This window comes from Pezoporus wallicus, unplaced genomic scaffold (genome assembly GCF_028554395.1).
Source record: "Pezoporus wallicus isolate ANWC-B61680 ecotype Strahan unplaced genomic scaffold, APGP_CSIRO_Pwel_v1 contig_6936, whole genome shotgun sequence".
NCBI classification, from domain to species: domain Eukaryota; kingdom Metazoa; phylum Chordata; class Aves; order Psittaciformes; family Psittacidae; genus Pezoporus; species Pezoporus wallicus.
Window position 1 is genome coordinate 747,793 of NW_026642285.1, and position 13,611 is coordinate 761,403.

The 13,611-nt window shown below is 40.5% G+C and overlaps 1 protein-coding gene across 3 annotated transcripts in view; it reads left to right on the forward strand.

The window, feature by feature from the left end:
* TUNAR (TCL1 upstream neural differentiation-associated RNA) overlaps positions 1-13,365 on the forward strand; it is a 167,843-nt gene extending 154,478 nt beyond the window's left edge. For all 3 annotated transcript variants that reach the window (XM_057428394.1, XM_057428395.1, XM_057428396.1), the window contains one exon: positions 13,006-13,365. In XM_057428394.1, coding sequence (XP_057284377.1) covers positions 13,006-13,191 — 186 coding nt within the window. In that variant the 3' untranslated portion in view covers positions 13,192-13,365. The remainder of the gene's footprint in view (positions 1-13,005) is intronic.
* Positions 13,366-13,611: the final 246 nt, after the last annotated feature.

Consider the following 13,611-nt stretch of genomic DNA (forward strand, 5'->3'; position numbering starts at 1 on the left):
AGACAATGTGGTCCAAAGAATAGGGTACTGATCTGGAAACGTGAGCAAAAGAGTTTGGTTTGCTGGAGCTTCAGTGTGCAGCTTCATGAATTTAGGTAAAGCTTTTCATCTTGCTCTGCTTCAGGTTTTGTGGATGGGTGGTAGAGTGACACTTTTAAAGCACTTTGCACAGTCAGTTTTTCATTCAAGTAGTCTTATTCCTGTCACATCTAACATTAATCAGTACCACTGCCTGTTGAATTTACATTACAGATAGGTTCTGAAGTCATAATATCTAGGAATGCTGTGGTATCATTGAATCGATTAATTGTGTTTACCAGTGTCTGTGAGTATTTGCTAGAAATTATCATTTCTCAGTCCAAAATTAAACCAGCACTAAGTTTGCCCATCAAGCCACCTTCCATTTCTTTCCTACATAGTAAAGCAAATCCAGAAGTTTTCTTAGAGTATGAACAATTCCAATCAGAAGTTTCAAGTTAACCTAAACTAATACTTTGTTCGGTCTTTTAAATTACCCCTCAAATGACCTTTGGAGAAGTTTGGCCCAAGTGTCTTTTTATTTTATTTTTTTCAATCCCATCTATATGACTCATGCAGGATCTTCATTATTTTTTCCTATCTACTAGAATTCCCTTAAAAGCCATGAACTGGCAATACCTGAATATCTCTAGTATGTTAGGGTTTATTTCCCCATTTTGCTTTGTGAGGAAAGGCCTTCCTCTCACCTGAGCTTGAAGAACATTGTTTTACTGTAGGGCTGCATCTTTTGTGGGTTTTAGATGTTCCATGGCCACAAGCTTGCTTTATTTTTCCTGGTATGCTCCTTTTCCCCAGTCTTCTCATCCCAGCACCCCTTGATGTCGATGTTGCCTTACAGCATGAAAGGGGAAGAAATGGGTAAATATCTCCATAGAGGACCATTTGGCTTTAAAAATACACATAGAGCTAAATGGATGGTTTACAAATGTGAGCAAGGTGTCTTAGCAGTCTTACAAGGATGGAGTCACAGCTGCTAGAATAAAAAACAGGTCTGTGTGAACATGCAGAATATCTTGGGCAACACTTCACTACAGATAAACACTTTGAAAGTTAAGTTGAAATAAACATTATCAACCTACTGTTTCTAGGCATATTGCTATTCATTTATTTAACACACCTGTTCAATGGGACTGAATGGTCTCCCTGTGTGTTACAAGGACTCTGGGACTTTTCCAATGACCAATTTCACATAATCCAGACACTGTGAATATTTTATTTATTATTATCAGCATCTTTATTGCAAGCAATACTTTTTAAGAATTATTTATGTGTTTAAAAAAAAAAAAATCAAGGTTAAATTTGGCTGTCTGTTCTGGGGGCATAAATCCAGATTAACTTTCCTTTTAACAGTAACTTTACTCAAGGTTTTGTGAACAGAATTTGGCTTAGTGTCTGCTGAAGAAAAATGTAGCAAAATATACACTCCTTTCTCTAAATCCTGAAGAAATGTTACCCATACGCTACTGAACAGTCTTAATATAAGAAAGCAGTGGAATATTTTCAGTTTTGTGGCTATGTTCTTGGTCTTACTCATATTTTATATAGGCATTGTTTTAAATTACTGGCACTACATAAGAGTATGTCAAGATGCATCATATAAACAGATGCAATTTACCATGACCTTGAGGCAGCATGACGTGTATGTTGTATTACATTAGTTATCAAAATATGTTCTTATATAGTATGGTACCCACTGTACTAGATAGAGAAAGATAGAGATAGAACATGGGTTGTTGGGCATACTGTACAGAGTTGGAAGACATATGCAAGTAATATCTCCATATCTATAGCCACATCATTAGTATCTTTTAAAAGAGACTAGTAATAAGCAATAGGAGAAAAAATAAATCCAAAAGGCTTTGCTTCATTGTCAAGGTGACATTCTTTGCTGAAAAACTGAAAACTCTGAACATCAGGAAATATGTAACTGGGAGAGTTACTGAGCACTGGAACAGGTTGCACAGGGAGCTTGTGAAGTCTCCCTCCCTGGAGATAGTGAAAAGCTGTCTGGACATGGTTTGGGCAACTGGCTCTAGGTGACCCTAGTTGAGCAAGAGGGTTAGACCAGTTGACCTCCAGAAGTCCCTTCCAACCTCAAAGAGTCTGTGATTTTGTGATATCCACAACTCCCTTCAGCAAGCACTTGTATAGCAATTTGACAGTGCACGGGAGTTAGGAAATCCAGTTCGTCCCATGTTCCTTTCTTCACTGCCTATCCTCATGGCCTTGCCAGAGCATTTGATGAGTTAATCATGACTTTTCCCCATATGCCACTCCTCTGCTGTGCCACAGAGCTCTACCCTGAGCCCTGAAGGAATGCGTCACCTCACTTTCATGTTTTTCCAGATATGTTACTCCATGCAAAACCAGCTTGTTTCCCCTGGAGCATGGGACCTGCACAGTTGATCGGACACTTTTCCCCATGCTGTGCGTGCTCTGAGCACAAGCCAGAGGGGCAGCTGCTCCCATGGATCAAGGGCCTGTCTCTCCTGGCTGTGCCCTGTTTGTGCAAATTAACCTTCAGCAGCTCACTTCAACCTTCTGTTCTTCCCCACTCCCCTTCCCATGCTTTGTACTGTTATAATTTTGTAAGCCGCTTGGTCTAGGTATCATTCTGACTAACTGTGTCTGGTTTCTAGCCCAGACGTCAGCAGGGGTTGCCGCATGCTGCTGCAATATAAATGACTAATGATGATGATAAAAGGTGTGGGAGTTGGTTGCCTGGAGTGTTATCCTACTTTGATAACTTTGCTTTAGAAACTAGCTTCTTCCTCAAATTATCTGTTATTTTATCTCATTAGGTCTAATATTCTAAAAGTGGCAAGGGATTTTTGGATGCCTTTTTTGGAGTGTTCATTTTAGGACTTTGAAAGAGGCTTTGAAATTGTCAGAGGTTGGATGGTGTTGCTGTGACAGTGCCAGTAGCCTTCAGCATGAATTGCAGGTTATTGGCACTTTCAAAGAGTCAGCTGCAACTGTGTCCTAACAGATGTGTTTGATAAGAAAGTGCTCTATTTTTAAATTTGGGCTGAAATAGGTAATAATTACGAACAAAACAGTATGTGAAAAGAACATTATCAAGGTTGCACAGCTCAGCACTTGGAGTTAAGAAATGCTGCAAGTAAAACTGTCTCTGCTCCGTTAATTTGCAACTGTGCACAGGTGCATCAGTCACAGACTATTTTTGCCCAGGATCTGAGTCTTGCTTGGTGCACATAATAGATGGCACAGAAAATCAATTCTTGATTTTCTTTTCACTGTTCAATGCATAGCTCAGAGTCTGCTGCAAAGGCAAAATTATTTCCCACTGGGACATTCCAGGCTGTTCCACTGTGCAGGTCCTTGCCACATGCTAACACTGACTAATTTCCATTTACAGAACCTTAATAGCAACTCTGGGTATCATTGCTGTCTAGTACAGCTGGTAACCTAAGGCAAAAACCAGTAAGATTACAAGTATTCATAAATGTAGATGCCTGATGTAATTTTTTGGAGAACCAGACAGTACATACTCCAGCTCCCAGTGACTTCCATTACAATGGCTAGTACTCACCACTTTCAAATAGTCAAGCCTCCATGTTTAAGGCTCCCAGAAATACAGAACAGGGAAACAGCTTTGAAAAGTGTGGTATGAATGTGTTGTCCTGTTCCAAGACTGCTGCTTGTTTTTCCAGACTCTCCTGCCACCTTTTAAATGCTGAAAAAAAGAAATTATATATATATAAATTAAGCATCCTACAAGCAAAAGCTTTTTCCTCTCCTCTTTGACGGCAATGCATTATGCTCTGACTGAAGGTGGAATCTGGTGGACAGAATAGTGCTTAGTCTATTTGATAACGCATGAAGAGAAGGAGGCTGAATTCATCCTGGCTCACTTTTAATTGTGGTATTTTTGGTTGGTCTATCAAATTAATTTCAAAAAAACCCAATCTATCAAACAAATAAAAGATTTCTTTTCTAAAAGCAAACTGAAAACCTTCTGGTATTCAAATTTTTATCTTGACAACCATCAATGTAATTTCAACCTAGTGCTACAAAGCTGCTTCGAGCTCAGGGAGTAATTACACAGGATAAAAATGACAAGAGGGAATTTCTTTTACAAAACTGATCATTTAAAAATAAAGGTATTTTCATATGCACAAGGCCTTCATCAGCACTTATAACAAACTATCTCAGCTACAATAAAATTGAGAATGCAGTCATTGCTACAAAAGTGCAGATACTTGAGTATTTCACAGAAAACGTTGCCAGGTTTTTATACGGATAAAACAACAACTGGTTTCCAAGTATCATTCCTATAAACAGCAAAACTGGGTGATTGGGTTTTTTTCCTCAGAAAATATGTTCCCTGAGACAAATAGCTAGCATTTGTATAATTTCAGAATAAATAGTTATAATTTTTAAAAGTTCCGAAAGTGCTAGAACACAACTATCCAACATCAGAAAGTACCAGTTGGCTAGAATTATTTGCAGTTTTGCAGTGTCCATTAATATAACTGTAATTAATAACTAATTTTGGAATAAAGATATAGTTGCAACTAAAAGGGGGGACACATTAGGCTTTCTATAGTGTTGTTGTACCCACAAACCAACAGCTCTTTTCTAGATAAGTTCTGGTGTTATATGCCTCAGGCTTCTGGATGCTCTTCTAACAGATGTTTGTTTTTTGTATGGAGAGGTCACATCCAACGCAAAGGTAGTTTCATCCATTACTGGCCAAATTATCTTCTGGTCTTGGCTGAATTTAGAAATGTTCTATAGCAACAAATTAATACAGATTTGTGTCACTTTTCTGTGTCTTAATATTTCTTAAATGTCTTCTGAAGCAGCTCAGTTTCCATTCCAACATGCAGTGGTGAGGGCAGATCTTCAAATTGCTTATGACTGAGGTTATGTGCCTTCTGGCAGATAGTGGAGACCTGTCTTTCTCTGAGACTTGGATATTGTATGGTTTTCCTTTTACAGAGCTTCAACGTATTTTTGTTCCTAAAGGAGAACTCTGGAAATGCCCTTGAAACAGAAAATGAGGTGCTGAGATCTGAAATGATGGAAAGAGATACTTTCTCATCTCATTCTCTCCCATAGCTGTTTCAGCTAATGCTATTTTTGTCTGGGCAAAAATGTGACTTTTACGGCTTTTAGCAGTTGGGGGACTATTATTTAATCTGAATATGCCAGAATCCAGGTCATTGTAAAGGTTCTTGATGATTCTGCTTTTTTAAGCTCAGGAAAAATAAGGTAGAATTGAAAGAATGTAAATCCCAGTGCACAGACTCCACATTAATACCAGAAGCCCAGAAAAGTTTTGTCTTTTCTTGCTTCAAAACCCACTCATATAACTAGAAAAGGCAGGGAGAAAGGCAGGAAAAATAACCAAAAGCATGGAGTGGCTTCTGTACAAGGAGACAACTATTCAGACCTCGATTTTTTTCAGTCTTGAAAAAAGGTTACCACAGGGATAATGTAAGAGACTTACAGCATTCTAGGTGGCCTGCAGTATAAAAGCCAGGTGCTTACTCTTTCCCAGATTACATAAATGAGGATTGAAGTAACAGGTTCAAATAACTATGTATCTTTTCAAATGTCTCTTAATTATCTTTTGAGCTCATTACTGGAAGACACTGTACAGAAAAAAAAAAACACAAAACACCATGAATTCAAGTAGCAATTAGACAAATTTAGAGAAAACAAATCTATGAAGGGGTATTGAACCCAAAGATGCTTCCTCTGGTGGAGAATGTCCTTGAGCTGCAGATTTCTGGACCCTAGTTAGGTATAGTGGGGTAAGCAATACTGCAGTCATGCTTTACACCTTTGGCTTGAGCTAACAGTAAATGGGCACCTGCTCAGCTGGGCTGTGGTTTGGCTCCATTTAGCTACTTCTATGCCCATAACACGTGTTTGGTCTATACTGGACATCTTATAACGCAGTTCTGGGAAATGTTCCCTGTGGCTAGCACTTTCTGTTCCCACTGACAGTAAAGGAGCAGCAGTGAGACACAAAAGACCTGCTCAGGCTGATGTTTGGTTTCTCGTCTCCATTGCAGCTGCTGCTTCTGGGGCAGAAGCCCCTCAGGCTCTGCAGGACAGTGCTCAGAAGACACTATATGAACAGGCAGCGTGAGAAATCTGTTCCCCATCATTGTATCCACAATATGAAAATCTCATCTTTCAGCACTAACCATTTGTTGCAGCAGAGCAGTAAACTGTCTGAAAATGGAGCATGCACAGTCAGTATTTTTTTAGAACCAGTGCATTTGCACACAATGCAGAGGGATTCATGCAAAAAAAGTAAACATAGACCCTGTCATTCTTCCTCTCTTGCTGATAGAAGATATCGGAGGCTAACCTCAAGACTAGTGGAAGGGTGGAAATGCTATTCTAACTCAAAAAGTCTGAAAAGAAATACAGAGTAAAAGGAGGAAAATGGCAAGTGTGTGCTGCAGTACCAACTGAGAGTCAAATGGTTTTGCTTTTGAGCATTATCACCAAGCAACCAAGCACAGTGCTGTGTATCAGGAAAATGGATTGTAAACACAAAACAGGCTTGTCTAGCCCAACCAGAATTACACTGAAATTTCACCATTGTTTGGACCTAGCCAGAAAATTAATCATATCTGGATTTGTGAAATTTGGATTTCTAATGGTAGATGCTTCCAGTTTGTTTTAGATAGACTGGTCAGTTTAATTAATAGCAATTAATTCTTCATAGTGCATCTTGTATCAAGGGGAGAAGGGTATGGATTAAATAAGACCTATGTTTCAGTCAGGCTTGTTTCTATCACAAACTAGAACTCATTAAGCTTTATGAATCCTGATGTATGGGAAACTGTGTAGGTGGAGGATTCAAAGGCTGTTAATGAGTCTGTGGATAGCACTGTCTGCACGGTTGCAGGTAAGGGGGAGCCTGTAGAGCCTGGATTTAAGGATCATCCTCTTGCTACATGTCATAGCTTTGTTTCTAAGATAAGAGTACTTACATTCAAAACATCTGGTCTCTTTATAATAGAGCTTAGGTATCCTAAGCATTTCAGGGTTGTGCATGGTCCCAGATACATGCATAAGGAGAAGGATGGTAAAACTGGCTGCAAGTTCTTTGCCTCCTCTGAGTTCTGAGCTGCCTGGGAGACAAAAACTGCTGCCAGAACAAACTGGATTAGACCCATGGTGGGGAGCAGGATGAGCCCTGTAATGTGTTACTTATTTGAATTCTGCCCTCTCAGAATAAGCTCTTTGTTGCTGAGTGCTTTCCTTTATTTTAGAGGAGGTCTCATGCTGCTGAGACCTTTGGAAATATCCTGGCTGTAGTGCTATAAATAGCATGTGTTTCCCACTGACTAGAACCTGCCAGCAGCAACCTGATGTGGGTTTATATTCCTGCTTGAGGACTACATAAGCGTTTGTGTCGTCTCTCCACTGAGACATCTCTTTGCTTTAGGCACTGGTCTCTGCTTGCTGCTGGGGTGTGTTACTGAACCTGGCTCACATTCCTGATCTTTCTGATCTGGGTACATTTCCTTGTCTCCCCTCTCTCCACTCTGATGGCAGGCCTTTGCTTTTTTCAGGTATCCTGATTCTACCAGGTATTAGTTTCTGCTTATTCTATTTCAATTCATCTGCTATTCATAGATACTGCACACTGTCTGTGCAAGCTGCTGTGTCTCTAGTGAAGCTTATTATGGCCTCAGAGCTTCTTTTGGCATTATCTTGCATTTACATAGTGCCTTTCAGTTTCCTGACATCCAACTCTAAAAATAAATACCAATGTGTGTCCCTGCACCCGCCAGTGCTTCTCTGAGCAGGATCTTGACTGATAGCTGACAACATAGTATGTTAGTACAGTTTAGGAGAGGATTTATCCAGTCAAAATGGTACAAGGATCGGGAGTCACACAGAAGTCAGAATACGGCAAAGTCATCAACAGAAGTCAGAATATGGCAAAGTTGTCACAGAAGTAAAAATATGGCAATGTATTCATTAGAAATAGGACTGCTAATGAGCACAAATGTGTGAGCTTAGTCTGTCTTTGCCCCACAAAACATTAGCAGCAGTGCAGTATCCACCTAACTGCCGTGCTCAGCATCTTGCTTTGGGGGCTGTCCAGGACTTGAGCTGAGCACCCAACTTTGCCGGGTCTGTCCTTGCAGGAAAACAAGGTTAAAATAACTTGTTAGGAGTAAAGGAGCAAAATTCCACTTGGCTGTAATGTGCAAGGGGGGTTAAATCCTCAAGGACCCTTTCTTCCCTGCTTGGTAATAGGAGCACTTTTGTGAGATAAAAGGCGTCAGCTCCAGCATCTGAACTCACGCTCCACTTTGTAAGATTTCTGTGCCCTCTTCAGTTTGATAATCAAAACAAGTTTGTGCTGTGTGTTTCTTATCCCCAGAGGGTGGAACTATCCTCAGAAAATTAAAGCTCTCTTATCTCTTAATGTGTCATCACAACTAATAGCCTGGGGACTGCAAACAAGTTTGAATATCAAAACAATTTGGCTGGTGATTGTCTGTGATTATGGATTAAGAATACAAAATTTGTGTTTATTGATATTCAAACTAGATTTAATACAAGGAGCCAGACCCTCAGCTGGTGTAAACAGAGGTGGCTCAGCTGAATTTGGGGAAGGGAGGCTGCTTTGTACCAGCTCAGCATCGGACCCTGGGAGCCTTTCCGAAGTTTTTGTTCTTGTTTTTCAAAATGCCAGAATGGGGAGAGAGGGACGAGTGTGGAGGGCACCTGGCAGAGCCCAGACCGTGCTCCCCTCCTCTTATTTCCCCAGCGGCCTCTTTCTGCTGTGAGCACCCTCCACTTGCGGCATCTTTGGGGAGCTCATAAATAATGACTTGGAAGAGAAGTGATTTAAGATTACAAAACTTTTTCAAGAGCAAGTCAAGGTGCCAGCATATTCAAAAGCTGACAGATATATCAGGGCAGGCACTTCATGAGGGATGTGCTTTGTATCCTCAATGTGATAAACGTACTGCAGTAAATTCGCAAACGTGCACTTTTGCTGCTCCCTTTTCCAAAGCTCTGCCACTAAACCATCACCTTTAGATCAGTCACTGCTCATGCTAGAGCAGAGAGATGAATGGGATTATCTCCTTTTGCTAGAAATGTTTAGTCTAGTTCACTGGGCTGTTTGCAATGACAGTTGGGTGCAGAAGGTCCCACAGATCTGGGGACATGGTAGTGGGTGTATTTTATAGCACTGTTGGATTTGAAATTTTTCATGTTTACATCTCTCTCTTTTGGAATTATTTGTGGGGCCTCACTTTTGTTATGGATCATTTCCTGTCATGGACATAGGCTGGGCAGTTCTTCAAAGAATTCCACAGATAGATAAGAAACTGAGGCAGGGAGACTATGTGGGTTTTTCATACATATATAAAAAGTCAGCAGAAGTGCAAGGAGGTGAATAGTGCAGGGAGTGTCCTAAGCACTGAAATGTCCTTTCCTCCTTTGTGCAAAGCAGAATATATGAAATACGTATCTTTTCGTGGATAGCTTCTGGAATACACATCTTTTCAAAAGGCTGTGTCATGGTTTAAGCCCAGCTGGTAACTCAGAACCTCACAACCGCTTGCTCATCTCCCCCTTCCCTCGCCCTGCTCTGGTGGGATGGGAGGAGAATTAATGCATACCCTATGGGTTAAGAAGTATTGAGTCAAATAACTGAAGTATAATATACAGCTACTAGTACTACTACTACTACTGCTAATGATGATAAGGGAAATAGCAAGGGGAGAGAATATAAAACTGGCTGGAGAATGGGGAAAAAACGATAAACACACGTGATGCACAGTACAACCACTCACCACCCACCGACCAATACCCAGCCTGACCCAAGCAGTGATCTGGGCCTTCTGGGTGACTCCCCTCAGTTTATATACTGGGCATGATGTGCTGTGGTATGGAATATCCCTTTGGCCAGTCTGGACCAGGTGTCCTGTCTCTGCTCCCTCCTGGCTTCTTGTATATCTTCTCACTCACTTGCAGAGCATGAAAGACTGAAAAATCCTTGATCAGGGTAAGTGCTACTGAGCAACATCTAAAAATTTTGGTGTGTTATCAGCATTGTTCTCAGGTTAGAGCCAAAACACAGCACTGCACCAGCTACTGGGAAGGAGAAAAAAAATCCTGTTACAGCTGAAACCAGGACAGGTTCTTAGGTTGATGTTAGGTTGATGATGAATCTTGCAAAATGAAGTAGGAAACATTAATTTTGATGTGGCAGGAAAGTGCATTCCCAATGAAGTAGTAATTAAGTAAGAAGTATAGTTATTAAAGAATTGGTAAATCTAGTGCTCTCTATGGCTTCTGTATCCGCAGTTCTAGCAGCAGTTCTGTATAAGGAAAAGGTGTGCTTCTGACAAGCATGAAGTTTGATCAGAAATATATGAAAGGAGCAATGTGTCTTAAGAATCTTAAATACATGAAACGATGTCAAATAAAAGAAATCAATTTCCAGAAGAGAATAATAAAGGTTGATAAAAGGTATCAAAGAAAGCCAGAAAACTTTTCTATTTTCTTAATTGGAGCAATTATATTAAAACTGACAGCAAATACTTTCCCAGTAACAAAAAAACACCCACAGACCTCAGCCAGCCAAAATACTGCTGTGAGCCTGAGATCTGTGAAGGTTAAAGCCTTGAGTCTACCATTAGGAGACTCCTCCTCTTCTCCCAAGGTCAGTCCTTAAATGTGGGGAAGTAATTTTGATTCTGGTCTCTTCACAGTTCAAAGCCAACGCTTACCTTGATTTCAACAGTGCTATATTTGGCAAAGTACTAATATAATTGTATTTGGTCCCAGTCTTGTCCTGTTTGAATGTTAAATGCCTCTTAATACCAAGCTCATTGCGCTAGCTCTCTAGCAGAGTTTAGGTGTATGAAATAGCAAGCAGTGTGGACCCACTGGAGAAATCCCTTTAGGGAAACAAATGGCGCCAGTGTCCACACCACACATGTTTTGGGGGGTTTGCTTTAGGCCAGTTTCTATCTGGACCCCTGCTGCCGTGGACTGCAATTTCTTTTATTGTTTTTATAGCACATGAAGCACTCCTGGGACACACCTTTTGCGTAGTTTCATCAGTTCATGTAGTTGCAGGCTGTATCATAGCATGAGCTAAGTACAGCACACAGGCATGACTGGAGCAAGAGAGATGACCTCCAACAGATCACACTGTGCATCAACCCATGTATAAACTCTCAACTGCTGTTGCCTTCTTGTTGTTCCTTCGTGTTCATCACGTCCCAGTCACCAGCTTCTCCATGCGTATTTCACTGAATCCCACTGAGGACTTTTTTCCTCATTTAAGGCCCCTTAGTGGGACAGAAAATATCTGGCAGTCCAAGTCATGCTGGTTGTGTTTTGTTTTCAAACTGCTCAGCATCTCCTTGCTAATATTAAAAGAAGAGAAAAGTGATAGTGCAACCTCAGATCAGAGATTGTGCAGCCCAGGGACTGGTTTATTTGGTTTTTTTCCAAATAAACAGTGAAATGCAAACATTTGGACAGAGGGAAAACCTCCCAGTTACTGGAGGGGAAAAGAACATGATATCCAAATGACTCATGGCTTTATGGGTGAAGTAATTGCTGCGAGTCATAGCTTGGGACGTGTTTTTTTTTTTCCTCCCAGTGCCTCTATCACAGGATTTTCTCACCTTTCCCAGTCCTTCCGTCTTTTCAGCTCAATGGAGCTGCAGGTCAGGGCTGCCCCCTGGTGGTAACTGCTGATGGGGACATGCCCATAGAGGCGGTGGCCTGTCCTTGGGGAGCCCTCATCCCCCAGAACATCCATGCCACATGGGATCTAATGGTTTTGCTCCATGGGTTAGCAGAGGGAGGAATGAGGAAAGTGACTGTGCCCCCTTTCTCGTCCAACCAGATGCCTCCCACAGGCACAAGATGTTGCAGAGCATTTTTTGCTACATCCTACCATTGCTTCCTGCAGCAGAAAAATCAGGGAGTATGCTTTACATCTCAGGAGACAACAGCAGGGCATTGCCTGAACCCAGCTGTTGGCAGATCAGTTGGCTTTGGGAAACCAGCCAAACTTCTTCAGTTTTCTAGGACGCTCTGGTTTGCCCATGAGGTTAGAATCTGCAGCATTAGATAAACACAGATAAATAGAATGTATCCGTTTCCAGTTTGAACAATCAAATGTTTATCCAGGTCTTAATGCCTGGCTGGAAGACCAAAGGAGTTTCTTTATCTGTGGATCCAGCAGTACCAGGAGTCAGGGCTGGTCCCACATTTGAAGAATCTTCTTTCTTTTTTTAAGCAGTTCAGAGGCTGGGGCTGTTGCTTGGGAAATGACTGTATTCTCCCTGCAGGCAGATCGATACATTTCAGCTCACTGCACTGCAAGTAACTTTTCATTGTACAGTAAGAATGAGGAAAATAAAAGCCAAGATGGATGTTATTTTCGTTGTGCTTTTATTTTGAATTATTTATTAGGAAGTTACTGCTGTCTTCTTTCTCATCAGGAGAAAAAAATGCTGTTGTCTTTGGTGATTTTTCCTATTAAAAAGAAATGAGCTCTTCCCAGTTTTATTTCCCTCACCTAGCTGCTTCTTGGTACTGAAGTGTAAATCTAGGGTTTCCACAATTTGACAAGAAGGTCTACTGCAATTCAAGTGCAGGCAAAGTCCCCACTGACACTGGTGGCGTCACACCTCATTGATACATTTCTAACCAGCTTTATAACAACATTGCAGATGAGTTATATGTGTAACAAACAATAGCCGGCACATAAACAGAGTGTTATAGAAGGTTATGAGTAATCTACAAGCTAGCTTAACTATCATTTTAATTAAGCATTTACTAAATAGTTAGTAAATTATTTATCCTTTTAAAATTAATTCTTAATATAACGCATTATGGGGCAAAAATTCTGCAATTGGCTCCACTAATAATATGAGTTTGGAAACTAACAATACATTTTGATGTTTTTATTCTGAAATCTAGGTTATCTGGAAGGGGAGGATAAAGAAACTGGCCACCAAGATGGTAATCACTAGTGGAAATGAAGAAGATAAAGGCAGTCAAGAAAAGGAAAGCAAAGAAGAAACCATCTTGGCAATGCTTGGAATTATTGGGACAATTCTGAACCTCATTGTTATCATTTTTGTGTATATTTACACAACGCTGTAAACTAGAAGGCCTGCAAATAGACCAGATAAAACGGCCATTGAGTGACAACAAACATTGCTGACTATTGACAAGTTGTTTAACCAGAATTGATTCTGTATTATATTAACACATCATATAAGCACTGCCTGCAGGCAGCAAAGGCTGAAGCACAATTAATTTAACAAGACTTTTTCACACAGTCTTGCTCTCTTCCTTTCTGTTTGGTTTTCATTTTGGGGGAAAATGACTGCAATTATGCAAGGTGTAGTTCTGAAGAACTCCATGAGGGATATGTTGTTTTAATACAATTCATTAAAAAAAGAAAGAAAGAGAGGAACTGTACACTATATACAATTAGAAACGTATACTGTATACCCACAAAGATTGAACTTCAAGATAGCTCCATAGCACAGATCACGTGTCTGTTATGTCAAATGACTT